The sequence below is a fragment of the Rhopalosiphum maidis genome, chromosome 4 (genome assembly GCF_003676215.2).
Source record: "Rhopalosiphum maidis isolate BTI-1 chromosome 4, ASM367621v3, whole genome shotgun sequence".
Taxonomy (NCBI): domain Eukaryota; kingdom Metazoa; phylum Arthropoda; class Insecta; order Hemiptera; family Aphididae; genus Rhopalosiphum; species Rhopalosiphum maidis.
This window is the reverse complement of record NC_040880.1, coordinates 50,699,659-50,721,892: the sequence shown is the minus strand read 5'-3', so window position 1 is coordinate 50,721,892 and position 22,234 is coordinate 50,699,659. Positions and strand designations below refer to the sequence as shown.

Below are 22,234 nucleotides of genomic sequence, written 5' to 3'. Positions count from 1 at the left end.
TTTATATATTTCCTACCCGGTAATAACAAGAAAGCGATACAAAATATAATACAGTGTCTGAACAAAACGGGATTATTATGGATTTTTTTCGGAAAGGGAGGCGAGTATAGGGGCGGGTACAAAAACGGGGTGAAAAAACGAAAAATTCCGATCGTCGCGTATCGTCATGTGCTCATCACCGAGTGTCGTTTAACCCCACGTGCACGCGATTTCAAACAAGTCGGCCGTCTCGACCTTGGCTCGCCCGAACGGCAACACACGGGTTACGCCGACACCGTACGAAATTGTGCTCACCGCGTACAATAACTGCCAGTCGCACCGGTTTCGATTTCATTACAGTACGTCTGCGGTTTCCGTCGTCACTGCAATAGCATAATGTTATCACGGCATTTATATTAACTGAATTATTATGTAAGGTTTAAAAATATTCAAAATATCGTTTACAATAACGTACTCGCGTCGTGTTTCGATTTGTTTTTCCGCAAAAACATCTCTTTGGACGACGTTTCGTTATCGCACGCGTGTGTGAACGAGTGCGGTTTGTTTTCGTTTATTCCGTATACTATTAAAGCGATAATAATATATATTATATAGGCATGCAAAAACCGTACGTTCGGTTTCGGTGTCATTGAAGACCGGCCACGGACCTTGCCGCGACAAACATCCTATTATGGTGCGGGAAAGGTAAAGTCGAACGATGATTATGTATAATATTAGTATATATTATTATATATAGTACTTAGGTATTGTAATGGGCCGACGACGTAGAAATAGAGATAGCCAGACGGTCAGGTAGACAGAGAGAAAATAGTTTTGCACATCTGTTACGATGATAGTAAGTCGGTTGTCGAGTTTCACAACGGCAGACCACGGTCGAAATCAAAAAGTCTGCCCACGGGAATGACATATTATTATAGCGTATACGGGTGATAATCTTACAAATTAGTGCAACACGTTATTATACATGCACACGACTATACGAGCAATGTAACATTTACAATTTATACAGGGGAGCGAAATTGATAAAAAATATTGTGCTGTTGGTCATACAGAATGGCGTGTATACGTCGTGGTTAAATGTAAATAATACATTTTGTATAGCCATAAAGACATTGATTTGGGGTTCAGGTTGGTAATATAACTTCGTGGCGACTACTGATTGACTTTCCTGCAGTCTAGCCCCCTAGTTGAACCAATTCTACACTCACACAATCTATATGCATTCAACACCCGGAGATATGAGGACCCCGCTGAACAACCCTTTTAAAATTTAAAAATCAATTAAACAAAATAATATTATTTACGATTATTTTCGGACGGGTTAATTGAATACCTCAGCGTAATATGATCTATCCTGAAAAGTTCATTTCGTCAATTAATTTGGTATATGATTGAGTATTTATACCAGTGAAATTACAATAAATTATACTTCTACTGCCTTAAAAAATAATTTTTAAATAATTTAAATAGCGAATTCTGTATTTTTTTCGTAGATACAAGCATATCATTTTATTTTATTTATTAAATAAAATAAATAAACAGTTTGCTTCTATCGTAATAATATCTCGACATAAATATCGAGACACAAAACAGTGTGCAGTATGTATAAATGTCAATCTCTTTATTCAAACGTTTTGTTTTATGTTGGAATTATTGACGTTTCGCAATCGTGAATTTTTCATTTAGACATTGAATTCAATACCTAATTAATACTGTGAACATACACGTAGTAACGGTCGCCCCGCGCGCACACATCTTCGAACCGTACATAGGCCGCGTCGTGGGAGAGTGTAAGCGCGCCGCGGTCGCCGGTCCACGCAACATCTGCGACCGCGTGCTTCGCGACCTCACTTCGCCGTCAGTCGTCGATATTAGCTCATCGCGTTCCGTTGACGGCGGACCGTCGTCGTCGTCGTCGTCGTTTTGGTGGTGGCGCGTGGTCGGGAGTGTGGCACGACTACGTTATAAATGATAATATAATATTATACAACCGGTTCGGCCGAGGCGCTTTTTTCGATTTTCCCCTGGGATTGGCCTGTATATATCTATTCCGGCGCTGGCGGACTCGGGAGTGTCACTCCTACGCCGTCGTCGCAATATAACATACATTATAAAAATATATTTGAACCCATACGGACTATATATATATAAATTTATATGAGTACCGTCCGGATGCTGCAACTGCTGCAGGTATGCGATTTTAGATTGTTAAATATACGAACTCAATTAGGTACTGCACCCGCCGAAACGGACTACGCGCGACTTTGATTCCACGACTCGCTAGCTGCGCCCTGTACAATATAAATATACATTATGTACAAATTAGGTGCCCGTGATGTATAATATATGGTCACTGCAGAGGCGTTTTATATAGGCGTTGCATTCTCGTATTTGTTTTTGATCCTTGCCGGAAAATATTTTAAAACGACACAGGAAAATACAAATCCGTTCGCCGCACGTCCCACGCCAATTACTGCGCGCAATTTTGACCGGCGGATATATAAAATCACTATAATCACTGCAATTATGGCTATACGTCAAATATAAGACGGCGCGTACAACGCGAACCGTATAAACATATTCAACGTCAATAATATTGGATGCATAATGAACCCATTATATAAATCGTGTACACGCGAATCACGTATATTCGATCTTAATGGCGTTCTTGTGCGGAGAAATTAAAACCGTAATTCGTGTATTTCGTCATCCGTTTTATTTTTGATTTAAATTCAACGAAGAAATAATAATTACATTTTAAAACGAAGTGCCAGCTACGAAGAATGATGTAGATGGTTGTTCCATTGTGCAAGTAAAATTTGTGTAAATTTTTCCAACAATGATACATAAACTACTTGACTTGACCAAAAACAAACTGATATGCGACCGAATGAATTTGTCACACATTACCGAATGAGACTATTTTTAGCGCCATGGAAGTTTTCAATAGTTTTTAATTTATTTAACATTTAATAATATTTATTTTCGAATATGACTGTTACACGAAGTTCCATTTTAACAGCAGAGCTGTGGAGTAACACAAGAGTACCCAACAAATTATACACAGCTCATCTATAAACTTTAAATTCCTATCTTAGTAATATACTTTACTAATTATAATTATCACAAAAGCGTACAGAATTCTTGTCAATTATTATTGTATTTTATTCAGATCAGTCATGATTCAAGATATGATTCAATGATTATATGTATGCCTTATATTTGAAAAATATTGAGTAAGCTGCCCACCTATCCCCTCCGTTGCAAACGTCTGTATGACTACCTACTTCATCGCAAATTGATTTTGGTATATTGAAATTCTCAGAAAAATAGTCTGCTTTGGAATGTTTAATTAAAAACGTATGATGTCATTTAAAAAAAAATGCATTTATAAAAGCGATGACGATTAAAAATAATAAAAACATTATTTATTTTCAAAAATTTTGTTTTGTGATGATTTCAAATTTTCGAATTGTATAAAACAAATATTTCCAAAAATGCTTATTTCGATATAATTTGTTTTACCCTCAGACGAACCCTCCTGTACCTACTGATCTATGTATATATAATAGTTACAAATTATAATAAGTTGATTTAATCTTTGAATTGCGTGTGTGTATAGTAGGTGGATAACAGACCGCAGCCTCGTTCTACAACTCTAATAATACTATATACTATATGATATTTTTTAGTAGCTTTATGACATACTATCTTATGGTCGTAATACAACCCTTTCCCGTATAACAGCACGCACCGATTTTCGCAAACATTTGCTATCATTTGTCGTTGCGTGTAGCGGGGCGCGATCGTCGTCATCATCGTGGTCGTCGACCGGAATATTCATAACGACCGCGGCTCGGCGATTATGTATAACCATGTATATCACGTGCAATAATATGTTATAATTTATATCCTCCGCAACCGTTCTACAAGGGTTTGCGCATTTAGAAGTACACGACATTATTTTATTTTTCTATCCAGATAATTTAATAACAAATAACAATATGATATTATGGTATTATATTTGTGCGCATGTATGATGTTTTGTGACCACACACCGCGCGCGGTCCTACACAATATTATCGTATACGCGGAAATTATCGAATTACGCGCGTTGCGAAAATGCGCAGTTATATAGTTAGAACTCGGATAGTATTATAGTACACACAATATTAAAAGGTGTTAGGTAGATGTTAATATGTAAATAATACGTGTTTAGATATATCCTGTATAGTGTCAATATACATATACGATATACATACTTAAAGTCGTAGTCACGTAGCTTTGATCCTTTATATTCAGTACAGTAGCGTCATTTCAGTTTTTGTTTGACTAGGGCAACTACTAACTGATTTGCCGACTCAAAATTTTTTTCACGCAGTTCACATACATTAGTGCCATAGTTGTTGAGAGGAGGGGGGGGGGTTAATTTTCAGGTATATGAACGTTACACAAAGGATTTTGAAGTTTTAAATACAAACGATTTTGTCAAATTTATTTATATTTAATGTATATTAATATTTATTTTATAGAATAATTAAATAATATGTAAATAAATAATAAATAGGTAATAGGTACCTTTTAATACTGCAGATTTACATTCACATAATGTAAATACTAAAAAAAAAACTAACAATAAATCAATACTTATAAAATATCAATATTATAATTTATAACAATGGCCTTCAGTAGTTAAAAATAAGACTTCTTATAATTTTTAAATGTGCCGACTTAAGGTTGCTGTAAATGTCAGACTAAGGCAAATGCCCAAGTGGCTACCCCCAAAATGACGCCACTGATTCAGTAGGTATCTAGGCGATATCGTTAATTTCGTCGTCGAAACAATGTTATGTATATAGTTTTTGTATTGCTAGTTGCTACCTTCGCTTAATATATGACGCTCGTTTCAATCGAGTTACCTCGTGAACGCGCAGGTACATGTTTTACCCATTTAAAATATATACAATGTTAAGTGTTTCGAAAACAAACAGAATAACCTATACTCTATTATATGTTAATTTGTATTTTTGACAAGTGTATATGCATCGGATTACCATTAGTGCCGGAGCAGCTTTTGAGTCACTAATTAGTGCGATTATAATAGTAGGTATTTTAGGTAGGTACAATAATTGAAAGTAGTTGATAATTTTTTCCTACAAAACGATAACTATACATAATATAATCAAATGGTTTTTTTACGAAAGCGATTTCGGCATGTGTATAAATATAATGTAACTACTACCTATATGTATTGTGTTAATATTTATATACCAGTTATAGGTATTAAGTATAAAAACACTTACACACTTTACAATTAACCATGGATATCAAATCAGATAATAGCATTATAATGTTATATATATGTGGGACGAAAGTGGAAGTTACAAACGTCATAATATTAAATAAATCAAAATAACAATAATTTTGTATACAATTTACTCGCTTTAATCTTTCCAAACATCAATTTATTATGTATAAATATAATATATTATAAATCATTTAGTATGTTTTAAAAATTAATATACGATTTTATGCACAATAATTCCTATAGGTATTTTTAAAATTCATACGCACAAAATTATATTTTTACCATTTAAAAATATTTAGTCACTAAGGAATAATAATACAATATTATTGATTTAAATTATTTAGACTAGACTCCAGATGATACGTATATGAAATACACCTACAGATTATGCTCAATCGTTAATAAACAATCATATCATCTAGTATGGTGTTCACTATATATATTAATTTAATATTATTTTAGTTGTCGTTGTTAGTTGAGTACGTAATAGATTAAGGACAAAAATTAAATTAACATGTTCAAATTATTTATTTAAATAATAATGCTTTAAATATTAAATCTACAAATAAATACCAATCGTTATTTTATACTGATTACCTATTATTAATTAAATTGCATAAGACAATATTCATTTTAAGCTCATCCATGTTTTATTATATAATAGTAATAAATATTTCTTTCTATAAAACATTTTCATGTCACATTGCAATTCGATTACACACTTTTGTATGTATCCATTCCATTGTGTATTGTACATTGTTATTGTTATTATTATTATTATACAAAAATGTATTATGATTACGATTAAAAAAAAAAACAAGAATGTTTTTTGTATACTTTGTAATATATATGTTTAATGTCAATAGTTATATAATCAGATTCATTTTTCACATACGTATAACACTATAAGTCTATAACTAATCCTTTTTATTCGTGTGTATTCATTTTTTTATTACGATATACGATTACATTGAAATCGTTCAGTGTTCGTTGTCCATCTCAAAATAAAATTATTTTTCTTATATTAAATGGGATTATTAACATTTATAGAGTATTTAAATTATTATTATATATTTTATAATTTAATATTGTAATATCACATAATAGTATTTATTATTTTTTTTAAATGTAATATATTGAAAGTATTAATTTATTGCAAAAGTTTAGGTTAGACGGTTAGACCCAATAAAACAAAGCAATATAAAACAATATAACAATATAAATAATTATTTTTTAAAATTCAATTGTTCTATAGTAGTACCTATTTACTATTTAGACAAGATAAAATAATATAAAAAACAATTAAAAAAATGAGGTATTTTTTCGTTGGCCAACTTTATGAACCATTATTCTAATAATTTTTTATAACATTGGAATATAGCTAGTAATAGTATATTATAATATCATAGTTGATACCATCGATGCTATGTATATGTTGCATATAATATTTAATATATACGCGATTATTATAGATCATAATAAACTATACAGTTGCAACCGTTTCAAGTCATACGTCGTAATAAGTTTCAAATAAATTTAAATCAATTGGTTGCTTTTTTATTTTTATTTTCAAAAAGAAATCAAATTAAATATTTCACGATTTGTTGTTATTGTTTTTAATATGATATCTTTTATTCTTATGCATATTGTTATGTCCCGAGTACTTAAAATTCATGTTAATTTTGTTGTCTTATATAATTCCAAACAATTAACCCAATTTATTTCAAAACAATAGAACGCTGTTGTTTGTTGATTCGTGTGACCCAACGAACTCACGACGTATATTCTTTTGTGTGATTTGTATAATACAAATCTTTCATTCTTTAATTTTCATATACATACTACAAATGTAAGTACGTAACATATAAGTTATGTTTCCACGGAGAAACAATAATATATTAACTACAAGTTATAATATAGCATATATGTATACAATATAAGTATAATGCACTTGCAAATTATAATATAAGTATCCACATACACACAACCGAATTCATGCTCATATAACTTTTGTTTCATAATCATCACTAATCACTATATAGGATTTGTGAAATTGGTCATAATCATAATATTATTTAGATATAAAAATTATTTATACGTAGTTCGAAGAATCGAAAATTAGACATTATTGTTTATTCTTTTTTATTTAGCACGTGTTTCAACTACCTACGTGACATCTCGCCCATAATCTATTAAACCAAACACTTATTTCGAAATCTTCTAGTAATAAGAAAACAAAAAAAATAGGATAGGTCACAATCTCATTTAAAATGTCGTTGAAAAACGATTACCTATTGTTCAATGTTTACCTACCCGAAATGTCGAGTAAAAAATAACGTCAATTTTTTTTTTACTATCTTCCGTTTTATCGATACTCGATACGATTGTATAGTATACCTTATACAATATAAGGTATAAGTACCGTTTTTTTGTAAAGATTAATTTTTTATTTCAATTTACTATTTTTACATTGTACAAATTATTATATTCTGTTGTTTCGAAAAGAAATATGATTTCTTTACCTTTCTACATAATATAAGGTACTTTGGATCTCGGTGTATCACGTATAGGTACATAAGAATTAAGAAGATCTAAAGTTACATAATTTTACTCAAACTGAACTACAAATATGTTCTGTAATTTATAAATAACAAGCACGTCTAATATACATCCGCTATACGATTATTATATTTTGTAACGATATAGTCCACCGGGTAAAGTGAGAGATAATTATAATATAATATATCCATCAAAGCAATAACAAGAGATAAAAATGTGTAAATTCATACTTAAAGAAAATTTTTTTTCTTTAAATATTCCGTAATTTTTGATACATATTGCATGTATAGTTTAACAATGTGCAACACTACTATTCACAACTTCACAAGGTTTTATTCTGGAGAGTGGTGATTGGAGGTGTATAGGTATATTCATATATTTTATTATTAGTAATTTTTGATGTTCATTTATGGAAACTTGCCGTAAAACACACACGCACACATATATATAGAACGTACGTATATGTTTGTGTATGCTGTATGTATTATATTGTATGTGTGAGTGTAACGTGTGTGATACGGCCCGATTGTTGTTCAGTGTGTCAAAACAACAAAATATACATAAAGCCTATGTTAAACGATCATCAGACATCAAGTATCTATGAATTTACGATTTATTGGTTTGTTTAACTTAAAAGTTTGATTAATACAAAATAATATGTATTTCGTAAATATTGGTATTTACAAAACTATACAGTAATTCGCAATAAATAATTAATTGTATACCAAAGTTCTTAGTCATTGGTTATATTTTATAATTTGTATTTTTTTAACATTAATTGAAAATAAATTATATTGGCTAAATAATCGTAGTAATAATTATGGTACCTACCATAGAAGAATTATTAAATTAACTATGGTCTATGATTCGAATAAACATAGTTTATAATGCTATAAAATATAAAGATGATTGTGTGAATAAAATAAATTCGATACTGTGTGTTTACATAATTGGTATAATTATTGGATGGTACGCACATTACCTGTAATATGTTACATTATTATAACTGCGGTTTCATCATTTTTTTTTGAAATAAAATAAAAAACATGAACCCAATACTCACAGTTATTTATACAGCATTATTGGTGTTCTTAAGATATATCAAATGGTTTGTAGCGGTATATTTATCAATTTCGATCCATCGATTATTATTATATTAGTTGTTTCTATTACATTGTGTGGAAGAATATAGAAAGTCGCGTTGGTCTGTTCAAGATCGGTCTGAACCAGTTTGTTTATGGCGTGAAGTTTTTCGAGTGAAAAACACGAAAACAATACAGGAATGCCGTCTCGGGTTCTTTATTGTGCAGTGTGCAGATATCGACTTTCGTATGATGGTTGCGTGTATTCAAGATTCGAACCAACTATTAACTCTCTATACATTATTTAAGTCCAATCACTAATAAGTTTTTCACTTAAAAGCGTAATATTGTTGTATATGTAATTATATTATGTACAATTTGCATTTTACCCAAATTGTTACTCAAATCATTTATCTACTGAGTATTAAAATTGCAATACATTATTATATATTTATATAGTTTGGTATTTCACTCGGCGTAAACTTTAAAGTGTTTTACTGTACAAGTGTATGCCTATACAAAAATATTATTTTGTGCATAACAACAAACAATGTGAGCAAAATTAAAGGTCGCTAGGACATAAAATATCCATTTAATTTACGATTTAACTCGATTCCTTCAACACTGCTAGTATAGTGCTAGTATAATATATAAAATATACCAATCATTATATATCCACATAGTTTGTAAAGTCGTTTTTTTATTTTTATTTTATATGTATATATGTTCGTCTTTTGAATTATAGTAAACATAGGTAATAAAGTTTAAAAAATGTTAACGTACAATTTTAGTTAGGCTTATATAGTCCTCACAGAACATTGACGATTGACCTATATAATATTATGTCTATGCGTTTCGTTTTTATTTTATTACATATTATTAATATTTTTAAATTTACCCGTTATGACTTATAAGCATTATAATCAACAAATCGCTAAATATTAGTTATTAACAAAAATCCTTTGGTTAAAACATATTAACTATGATTAACTTCAATGCTCTAATTATTCTGAAATCTAACATATTATTTTAGTTTCGACGACGACAAATGTAGATACTATAATGAGTCTTATAAAATATTTTACTAAAGTTCACGTCATAAATTATTTAAACTAGATAAAAAAACTTTCATTGGGGGCAATCGATAACTATTATAGATGAATATAATATAGCGGAATATAGATATATAGGTATACTAATGACCAACACATGCATAATATTTAATTAACTAAATAAAAACATTTTTTATTTTAGACATATTTATGTCAATATTTTGCACGCTCTAAGTCATAATATTTGAAGTATATAACTACCAATAATTTATAATCTATATCTTTATTCTACTAATATAAAATAAATATACTATGTACATTTTACGTATAATTTAAATTTATAGCTTTTCGTCTTTCGTGTGTTATTTTATAAATTATGATTAATAAAGTGTTTTAAGCGGTGTTTTAATCAACACCGCATAATGGTATCAATATATTCTTAATGCTAATCTCTATACTTTATAGGTCAGTTATCTATACTGTCTTACTAATATTTATACATTGTAATTAACTTTAGTCATACGACTTTATACTGAAGTTAGAGTTAATAATATTAAATTAAATGTAAATAACATATTATTGATTTTATTTTTATAAATATTATATGTCTATATATTATGTAAGCAGAACGACATATTTTCGTTGTAAATATAGGTGTGAATTTGCACCAAACTGCATATTTTATTTTAATGATAAGATACTGCTTTTTTAGTACAAAATTTGAATAATGATTTTTTTTGGAAATTTTCAAATTTTTATGTAATTATTTGACTTTTCTAAGATTTTTTTTTTTAATAATTTCCAATTATCAACCTAAAATGTATTTATTTATTTTTTAGTGTTTTTTAATTACATTTTTTAAACATAAATGTAAAATTAAAAGAATTGTTTTAGTCGCCATTAGTATAACTACTTTTATTATTTAGGTAGTAATTTATGTAGGTAAATTTTATTTTGTGAATTTAATTAACTAAAAATATATAAGTGTGTAATTGATTACTGAATTTATTATATTTTTAAAAATAAGGGTTTTCTTTTAAATAAAAAAAATGATACTTTTAATATTTTGATTTAAATATTGAAATTCTTATTTTAGCACTTTGAAAGTAGATTTTAAACTTATTTTAATTTTAAATACATTTTATAGTCAATTAAATTCACAGCCCTATAGATTATTAATTAATAATAACACGTGGTCGTCCAACATCTGTCACACATACACTGCGATTATATTATGTATCTTATAATTTATAACACTTACCTACAGGTATTCTCGTATTTGTTTGTATTTGTGTCTCGTACTCTCGGTACTCATGTACCTATTATATTATATACTGTATCACTATATATTATACTCTGACCATACAACGGCCTTCTAATTTGGCTTTGATTCTCTTGCGCTAAACTATATTTCACTATATAGTCATAATTATTGCGCGTTGGTGTTTTCTTCGTTTACCATTACACTATACACAATACTAAAGTCTAAGGTGGAAGAGAAATGTGTCAAGAACAGACACAATACGCGCTATATATGGTAAATGTATAAACAATGTACACGCAGCTGACTATGTATCATACGTGAACTGACCGTATTTATAAATAATGTATAATGCATAAACGTTGACGACAGTAGTACATTAGTATCTATATCTACCGATGCTGATAATTTATTTGACTTCAATATATTATCAACATTGTATTATAGTATAGAAAATTGGATACAACATAACAGTAATCAATTCATTTTGATGAGGTATTCTGTTATTTTAAAATGTAGGTACACATACCTAATATACCTATATGCACTTTTGTGAGTAATATAAGTAATATAAGGTATGCCTATATATATATATATATATATGTATATATAATAATAAACGTATTATATTATATATTGTAATATTCAAAAAATGTACCTAATAACAATTGAAAAATTAAACCGTAAAGAAAGAGTCAGGTGCTTTGATTGTATACCTGATAAAAATTGTTAGGACGAATATAAACATAAAACATGACTTACCTAAACGTTATATAAATATAAATTAAACAACCATAGCTTTAAGATGTGATAAATCGAAAACATATACAATGGGTCTTGATATTTTGGTATTGAGTCAGGAAGTACCCTCAGTGATCTGATATATTTTTACCACATTTAACCATAATTTTATTAGAATTTTAAATATTAAATTCGAACAAAAATTATAAACTTGTCGGCGATACTAATTATTTTTACAGTATTTACACACATATTCAATAAATGTAAAATGAAAACTAATTCATTTTACTTTTTACCCGGTTTCTGTTTTAATATTTAATTTTTTTAGTAATTCAGCAGTTACCCTGCCTACTATGTCTCATATGTGTCGGATTGACAAGACTCTACTGCAAGTACTGTTGTATTTGAATTCTTATAAATTTTTTAATTAAACGAAATATTTATCTTTAGAATACCCGCTTATAACTACCCCGTAAATATATAAAGTATTCATAGAGTTATTGATTTTTTCCGAAAAAATATATTTTCCAAAACTTCTGACTTTGGATTAGAAATACTATTTGCTGATTTAAAATGCTTATCATCGAATTTATATTTTCTAACGAGAATAAAAACTATCGATTTCGTTCGTATTTGAAATATTACAACGAATCGTTAGAAATCGCTTAGTACAAATGGGTTTATTCAAGAACAAACAATAACCATATTTGAATAATTTAATTTCCCGGTTTTTTTCGCTCCACGCAAGGATGTATTAAGCGAAAGATGTACGGTTGATAACAGCTTATAGCGTCATTGAATTCTAAACAAGAGAGTGTACCTCAAAATAACATAATTTGATAATGTTTTTCCTTCAAAAAATTAAAACAAAATTGTTATAAGTCGTTGAAATCATTAAACAGTCATAGTGGTAGTTTGGTTGTTGTTTTATTCGGCTAGTTACGTTGTAAATATCAAAAAATTGCTGTTATTATTTTAGTGGGTAATCTCACATGTATTTGTCGAGACTTATCGGCCGATACGATTTAATGGTAAATTCGTTAAAAAAAAAAAATAAATAATATTATCGTTTTTAATTTTTTTTAAATTTTTTTTATGTTTCAGAAATATTATGTTCCTGTTCTACTCGAGGTTCCGATTTTTTAACAATTGGTGCCTGTAAAATGCATTATTCAATAATATATTATGTTAGTCGCAATTTAATTCTCAGCTCAAATTCATATCATTGAAGGTACCTACCTAAATTCTAATATTTCTGTGCAAACGTTTATTGCTTTTAATTTTACTGACTTGGCATCCTTGTTTATAGCTGTGATGACCGTTATGGCAGTATCGATTGATGAAATACGTGAAAGTATTAATATGGCTCGTGAGATGGCTCTTACTGGTAATTACGATTCATCACTAGTCTATTATGAAGGAGCCAAATTACAGTTAGGACGATTCTTGTCTACTGTTGATATTCAAGCACGCAGAGAATCCTGGCGAACTGTAAGTAATATCTGTCTTAGTATTTTGTATTATTTTTTTGTTTTGTTTATATTTTAATCGTTGTCACTAGATTCAACGTCAGATTAATGATGAATGTGAACAGTTAAAATTGTATTCAAATACCTTAAATAAATTAAAGCAACTACGAACTAATGATTTTGAAAGGAATGAGAGGCCACTTAGTGCATCTTCTCCAGCATGTGAGTGTACTATAGTTATTTTTATAATGAAATAAATTGGCAATAGTACAATTTAAAGCATATTTTTCTATTAAAAATGGATTGCTTATTAAATTTTATATTATATACAAAACCTGTATATCTTTGATTATTGTTTCATATTATTTATTTATATATATATATATATACATGTATAAATATAATAATAATATTTCTATTAACTTTTAAAAATAGATGTATCAATTGACAATATAAAGTTTCAATCGTATTGTACTTAACTAAAATAAAAACCAAAATTTAACAAATAAATATTTTAAAATAATATAAATTTAAATAATTTTGTAATTGTTTCTTAATCATTTTATTTCAGTGAATAGAAATAATAGAAATGAAGATATATCACCCGTTGATGGATTGTCATGGTTTGGAACAACCCGTCAACAGGTTAATGGCAGTGGCTCCCTAGAATGGCCCCCAGCAAATAATAATGATCCTGATGTTTGGCCACCTCCATCACCCGTTGAACATAGACCTGGACCACAAGTTAGGCCACAAAAAACATCTCGACGTAATGAAACATCACGAGTGGCCAATAGAAATCAAAAAATTGGACCTAATAATACCCGTAACAGTGCCACTAGATCTCAGATAGCAAAAAAAAATGATGATGTGAAAAAAGGCCCGAAAAAAGATACTAACGGTCATAATATAAACGGAACGGTAAGTACAAACGATTTAATTTAAGACTATTTTAATAATTCTATATTTATAATATTAGACTGATAAAAATGAAAAAGATAAGGATGAAAAAGAAGTTTTGAAACCAGAAGAAAAAAGATTTGATTGTTCCTCATATGATCAAGACCTTGTTGATATGCTAGGTAATAATCAATATAATATGCTTACATAAATATTTTAATTGTATTAATTTAATTTAATTTTATAGAAAGAGATATTGTACAGAAAAATCCTAATATAAGATGGAGTGACATAGCTGAATTAGATGAAGCTAAACGCCTCTTAGAAGAAGCAGTAGTACTTCCTATGTGGATGCCAGATTTTTTTAAGGTATATTTTAATATAATTTATAACATTCAATAAAATTGTTTAAAATTTATTGTATGGGATTTTGTATGTATTGTATGTATTTATATGGGAAATTAATTGTATGAAATTTATATTTTAAAGGGAATTCGGCGACCTTGGAAAGGAGTCTTAATGGTTGGTCCACCTGGAACTGGTAAAACAATGCTTGCAAAAGCTGTTGCAACTGAGTGTAGAACTACTTTTTTTAATGTATCCTCATCAACACTAACTTCTAAGTATAGAGGCGAATCTGAGAAACTTGTCAGGCTCCTTTTTGAAATGGTAAGTTTTGTATTAAGTGTATTGTCAAAGAACATTAATAATTGAAAGAATATTTAGCATATTATATTGTATAGTGAATAACAATTATATTAAAATAATCTATTGAGGATTTTTGTTCGATAGACGGAGACAACATATTATGCTGAAATCCTCTTATATTATGATAGTTGATTTTCATTATTATTTACTTTAATACAAAATAGAATAATCAATGATTTGTGATATTTTATTTTATAAATTACTTAACCCAGTGTATTGGCTACAGCGTAAACAATCATTTTTAATCATAAACATATTATTTTTTTTATAAATAATTTAATGATATATGTGAATGATATTCATTGAATATAATATATTATAATTTGTTCCTTCAGTAACTTAAAATAACATACCATAAATAGACAAGTCTAGTTTTAATTATTTTTTCATGTTGTTAACCAACTAAACATTTCAGTCATGGTTATTATAATATATGAGATAATCATTAACCTGGTTTGTTATATGCATCTTTTCATAATTTGTGCATTATTTATTTAATTTTTTTTTTGTATTTTAGTTGATAGAAGAAAAACAAATGTTAATGTAATTATAAATATGATATTTTTAATTTTGTTTAATTTTCAAATTATGATAATAATTAAAATTAACCCTAATAAGAGATATACCTATTATAATTTTGAAATTGAATAAAAATATATACTCCATACAACTAAATATTTTGTTTTTAGTTTAAAAACAAAATAAATTATATAGTAAGTCACTCTAAGTTGTGATATTTATGATATGATAAAAATATAATATAATATAAATAACATGAATTAGTTCAAATAATCATTGGTTAAATATTTACCCTATCCAAGTAAACGTTACATCTAATTTATTATGCATTACAGCAGGTTAACAATACATGATATTAAAATTATGTTCTTACAATTTAATTTGACAGGGTTTATTATTATTAATAATATATTATATGTATGCTATTTTCTTAGGCAAGGTTTCATGCTCCATCAACAATATTCATTGATGAAATAGATTCTCTTTGTTCTCGGAGAGGCTCAGAGTCTGAACATGAGGCATCCAGAAGAGTAAAATCTGAACTCTTAGTCCAAATGGATGGCTTAAGTGATACAAGTACAGAAGAAGAATCTGGGGCTAGTCGTATTGTGATGGTACTAGCAGCTACCAATTTCCCTTGGGATATAGATGAGGCACTTAGACGTCGACTGGAGAAACGCATATATATACCTTTACCTAACAGTTAGTATTATAGCATATTAAATTAAAATTAAGTACATAGTATTTAATATTGTGATTTAAATAATGTATAACAAAAGTTCTAAACTCTTAATAAAAAATAAGATCTATTATGATTTTAAAAAAGTATTTAGAAAATAATTTCATAATTTCTTCTGAATAGACTAATGAATGTATTGATTTTAAAATTATGTGTTTTTTTTTATTTTAACGTCCGTTATTACATTATGAAGCAGTAAAAATTATTAAGCTTAGTTTCTAGTAGAAAATATCATCTACTCGTGTTTGATAATTTAAATATACGATAATCAAAATTAAAAATATAAAAATTAATTTAGGGAAAAATTATGAAAAGATTTTATTTGTTATAACTATAATTAAAGTTTGAAAATAAAATACCTAAATAAAATGTAGGTAAAAACAAAAAAAATCATTACATTTTAACACTTAACACTTAACTACCTAAGGTTAGGATTTTTAGTACAAAGTTCTTGATTAATTTTATTAATGGAAATTAAAAAATAATTTAGTGTTAAGTTATGTATATATTTTATGTGCAATTGAAATTCAAAAACATTTGAAGTCCTAATAATTTTTATTATTTTGTTGTAATTCAAGAAATATTATTGGGTTTTACTATTCACAATGACATTTTCAAAATACTTATTTTACTACACACAGTGAAATTTGTAAAATATTTTTGATTACTTTTAAGCTATTTATACCTCAAACGTATATATATATATAAATACTACTCTCTCGTAGATAGTATCAAATTAATAATATAAATATTATTATAATAATATGTTGCCTACTTGAATATAATGTATATTTCAATATTTGACACCTAAAGTAGAAAGAACTTCTCATTTTTTTGTTACTTACATTGTTACATTTTTAACATTGTAACTAATTTATCTTAAATTATTTGTTTGTTATGAATTGCTTATCATTTTAATAATTGTTATGCAATATTATAAAATATTAATTATTGTTCACTCATTTTGATCTGTTACAACTGTAATATGCATAATATTAGTTAATGTTAGTATCATCATAGTTATAATAATTATTTACGTGGCTGAATATAGAGAGTGGCAAGATTATCTAACACTATTGTCATTTTAAACGTAGTTAATGGTTAAAAAAATTATAAATATAATTCTACCAAATAATGTTATTACCAAAAATGTGGACTTTAAAGTAAACACTTATTTTATGGCCATTTTAAGTACATTATTAATACAGAAATATTTATTTATAGGTGCTGGTCGAGAAGCGCTACTGAGAATAAACCTTAGAGATGTTAAAGTTGAACCTGATGTAAATTTAACAGAGATAGCTACCAAACTTAAAGGTTACTCTGGTGCTGATATCACAAATGTTTGCAGGTAATTACTTACTGATTAAATGTATATATTAGTTATTTACAATATTTTATGAGATATACCATGTACTAATGTGTTTTAATAATATTAAATAATACTTAGGGACGCATCTATGATGTCTATGAGACGTAAGATTGCTGGATTAAAACCAGATCAGATTCGGCAATTGGCCAAAGAAGAAGTGGATTTGCCAGTGTCTTTCCAAGATTTTAATGAAGCAATAGCTAAGTGCAACAAAAGTGTTTCGTCAGATGATTTGACCAAATATGAAAAGTGGATGAGTGAATTTGGCTCCTCATAACTGTTGCTGATAATGAACTGCATATTTTTTTCGATGCAGACCATTATTTTGAATTAATTTTCTTTTGTTGTTAATTGTATATAGAAATAGAAAGACAACTAGAAATTAATTACTTTTTATTTTAATTGTTTATGGCTGTGCTAGCTTTTGAACGAACTTTATATGCTCACAACGAAACACATACTTAAAATATTAAAAACAGAAACTAATATTTTTTAAGTTTTTATCTTTTTTTTGTGTCTGAAGGAAAAATTTTAATTTTACATTTATTTAATTTAAAACCTAAAAGAAAACATATATTATCTTGCCATTTATATTGAATCAAAATATTTAAAATAGTCACAATATCTTGGTTTAATTTATTTTACCTGTTATTATATGCTTTATGGAATATAAATTGTATATTTTGTTCCTTTAAATTATCTGTTTTGCACTTATATCATTTTAATGCTAACTATTCAGATTACAACCCTTGATCAGTAACTACTAGGTCCCTAATGTGATTTATGTGTAATAATTTATTTGTTAAACCTTAAATTTCATATTGTAAAAAAGTCACTTGTAATTTATTGAATAAAACAAAATTTTCCTATTATTATTTTGTGTTTGGTTTATATTGTAAATTGTAGATTCAATATTGCGAATTTTCTAATTGATAACTTCATCTTCATAAAAATAAATACTTCAATTCAATACGTACAATAACACTATTCTACAAAAATATAGATAATCGATTTACATGTAGTATTATTTAATGCTTATATTTAGTTAAATATTAATTTTATTAACTTTTATTCATGACAATCGATTGTCTTCAAGCCATGTGTTTGCCATTCGGTTAGATCAATCGTTGATAATTGGCCCAAACTAAAAGTTGTAATAAGCTTAAATATTAATATAAAATAAATACAATATAATTTAACGAGTCATCATCCTACGCACTTATAAATTTTTTTTTTACGTTTTTATTCTATATCGCCAGTAGGTATTAAGTACCTTACGGTTAACCGGACGTGGCGGTCACAATAATCGCGCTTACGGAAATCTAAATGATAACGCACCGGATGCTTAACCCGTGGGCGGGTCGCGATATTTTGTTCGAACTGAATGCACAGAATAATAGAATAACTTATTACAAAATATGTCAATAACCGGTAAAATATATATATCGTAAACCGAAGTAATGTACGAGATCAAGACCAATCGTTTATGCAATTTATTGTTTGCGGTTGTAATAAAACAATTATACATAATATTATGTAATAGTATTTAATAGTCGTAAAACTATGGTATAGCTGTATTTTTTTTCATATTGAAATGATATGTTGCACATCGCTGAGATTATTTTAATAACCAACATATTTATTATCTAATCTCAATATGTCTAGCATATAGATAACTTTTAATCATTTTTTAATAAAATAATTTTATTGGAAAATATAAAATTCAAAAAAATATATTACGCAATTTTGTGATCTTACGATAATAATTCGTGTTATTAGCTTTGGAAGATACGGAAAGAGCAGGGCCGTATTTACGCCTGGGCCTAGGGTGGCAAATGTTGTAAGAAACAAAAAAAATTATATAAATATTTTATGCAGTTACATAAAACTGCGTAAATTAATATTATATAATATTTAATAGTAATATAAATAATATAATTTTTATACTATAATTATTTGTTTTGTTTATAATTACTATCGACTCAATTTCTTTAAAATGAAATAAATTTATTAGAAGTAATTACAACAATTTTTTTCTTGGGGTAGGGGCGGCATATTTAGAAGAGCCTAGGGTGGCACTTGTTCTAAATCCGGCCCTGGGAAAAAGGCTGATTTTAAATTATAGTTACCATACTATAATTACTTATTGGTTTTAAGCTATTAACATTTTATAATGTATAAAAATTATGGAAGTAATATAAGTAAATATTATATTAATATTGTTTAGATAACATATTTTTTATGAAACCTTTTTTAAGAATTATTATCTATTATAGTGTATTATTTCAACACCAGATTTGGTCTCGTTATAATAGGTATATATGCTTTTGAAATTACTCGGAAACTATTCATTAAAATTTTGAAATAGATACATTAATATGTTCAAAAAATCATCCGTTAATATTTTATAATAATAAAAGATGGAGTTTTATTTCAAAAAAAAGAAGCTTAATAAAAATAAAAAAATATTTTTTGCGACAAAAAAAGCAACAAATTTAACTTATTATAAATAGCTCATTACTTATTACAATTTTTAAATTTGTATAATTTGTTGTCTTAAGGTGTTTGAAGTCTATTATGGTAATGAATCGAACAGTGATAGTTTTGTTGTGAATACTATGTCATTGAGTTAAATTAGTATAATACATGAAGACGCAATCAATCAAACAATATTCTGAAGACCATTATTGTTGGACTAAACAGTCTTTATTGCTTTTTTTAAGAAGAGTAATGATATATAATGACTTAATTTAAATAATACATATATTTAAATACGCATTTAGTATTTATGTAAACTGATTGTAAAGTATTTAAGCATTATTTTTTAGCGTTAAGGTCGTTAATAATAATTATATTATACAGGCATACAGACAAACAGTGAAACCAAGTAATAGATTATTACTTATATTTTTTTACAACATAGTAGAGAATTATATAATGAAACTGATAATTTATGATTTATTACTAAGTATATTTTTTAATTGTTAGAATTTATTTGTTAATGAAATATTATAATTTAAAAAGAAAAAAACCCTATGAATAATTAAAAAGAACGTGTAATATCGATGGTTGCCGGTTAGTAAATGGTGACGGCAATACGGCATAGATTGTGCACGCAAAAATTTGTTTACGTTTTAGCCCTCTCGCAACCCAATAACCACTTGTGTTGAATGATTTATTCGTTTCATTCTGCTTCTATTCATACACTGGTTTGAGTTCATAACCTGGCAATGACATCAATCGCCTAATCGGTTATCTATTGGAGTGTATAGTCGAGTACCTTTAAAGCTGTATAAAAATCAATAAAACAATTATTACACACATCTAATAACCGTGGATGTATACATTATTATTGTATTCAAATACTTGTAAAAACGCATATATATAATAACGTATATTATATGTATATACGTATAAATTGGGTTCACTGGGTCGACGTTCCGTTGTCTTCCTTGGCGTGCCTTAAATATAGTTGAGTGTATACTGTATACATATATATATACATACACACACTCACACAAATTATATATATATACGTTTTTTTTATTAATAATTCAGTCTGCAAATGTAGCCCTCGATCGTTGTGTTAGGTGTATATGTATACCAAATCCATATTACGTCTTCAGTTTTCCCGGTACCGGTGGTGGTGGTGACGGCGGCCGGTTCAATGCACTCCCGACGTATATCTACACCACAATAAAGGCTGTTTAATATACATATATATATATATATATTATAATAATGTATTGCGTTCCTTCCGGTCAATGTGCAGTTAGTCCACGCGTTCGATGTGTACAACTGCAAAGGACGGGCCCACCGTTCACTGACGTCGTCATGGTGCAGGTTGACGGAATAACCGCCGATCAGAGGCGAAAAGTGTTTGCCGTCCGAGGCCACCCTCACTCGATTACGATCGCTACCCTCGGCGGTGGACCGGCTGCAGGATTGAACGGATTGATCCTACCTCCTGTCAACGGACACGGGTATAATACAATATCGACTATCGTCTATATTAGCTTATTTTTATTTTATATATAATATAAGGCACTCGTCTGTTCGTCTATAACACGTAATATGACGTTATGTATCTAACTTTATATATCATGTGAAAATCGTGTAACCAAATTTAAATGATAAAAGTTTGAATGAGTGGAGTTGACATGTAAAGGGTAACCAACGGGAAATCATATTTAAAAAAATTAAAATTAAAAATTTTAAAAGTATAATATTATATTAAATAATAATAAATATACGGTGTCTCGTGAGAATTTATCCGTTGCGATATCTCCTGAAATAATGGAAATGTTATAATTCTGTTTTTCAATAAGATTCACACGGACAAGAGCTGCACATTTATTCTAATGTTTTGCTAAAAAAGTTAAAAAATATATTATTTTTATTGAATTATTTAAAAACAATAATTGAAGATAGCCATTTTGTAGGGTTCATTTTTCTGAAAATATTTACGTTTTTATACGTTTCAACATAATAATTTCATGAATCTCCTGATTTTTGATATTTTTT

General features: G+C 27.9%; 1 protein-coding gene across 3 annotated transcripts; it reads left to right on the top strand.

Annotated features, from left to right (window-relative positions):
- The first annotated feature begins 355 nt into the window (after positions 1 to 355).
- On the top strand, positions 356 to 18,585 carry LOC113555838 (katanin p60 ATPase-containing subunit A-like 1). 3 transcript variants are annotated; one of them, XM_026960400.1, is made up of 11 exons: positions 356 to 684; positions 13,108 to 13,234; positions 13,313 to 13,494; positions 13,565 to 13,694; positions 14,044 to 14,393; positions 14,452 to 14,554; positions 14,620 to 14,741; positions 14,862 to 15,041; positions 16,034 to 16,301; positions 17,563 to 17,689; positions 17,789 to 18,585. In XM_026960400.1, the coding sequence occupies exons 3-11, from the start codon at positions 13,318 to 13,320 to the stop codon at positions 17,985 to 17,987; spliced, it is 1,656 nt and encodes a 551-aa protein (XP_026816201.1). In that variant the 5' UTR covers positions 356 to 684; positions 13,108 to 13,234; positions 13,313 to 13,317; the 3' UTR covers positions 17,988 to 18,585. The 3 variants fall into 3 exon arrangements, with proteins under 3 accessions (XP_026816201.1, XP_026816202.1, XP_026816200.1); XM_026960401.1 differs by lacking the exon at positions 356 to 684 and adding an exon at positions 1,914 to 2,190; XM_026960399.1 differs by lacking the exon at positions 356 to 684 and adding an exon at positions 12,854 to 13,034.
- Positions 18,586 to 22,234: the final 3,649 nt, after the last annotated feature.

Excerpts from the sequence above, each read along its gene's own strand:
- LOC113555838 (XM_026960400.1), top strand. The coding sequence starts at position 13,318 with ATGACCGTTATGGCAGTATCGATTGATGAAATACGTGAAAGTATTAAT. Across the intron at positions 13,495-13,564 it reads GCAGAGAATCCTGGCGAACT|ATTCAACGTCAGATTAATGA; the intron begins GTAAGTAATATC and ends CGTTGTCACTAG. Across the intron at positions 17,690-17,788 it reads GATATCACAAATGTTTGCAG|GGACGCATCTATGATGTCTA; the intron begins GTAATTACTTAC and ends AATAATACTTAG.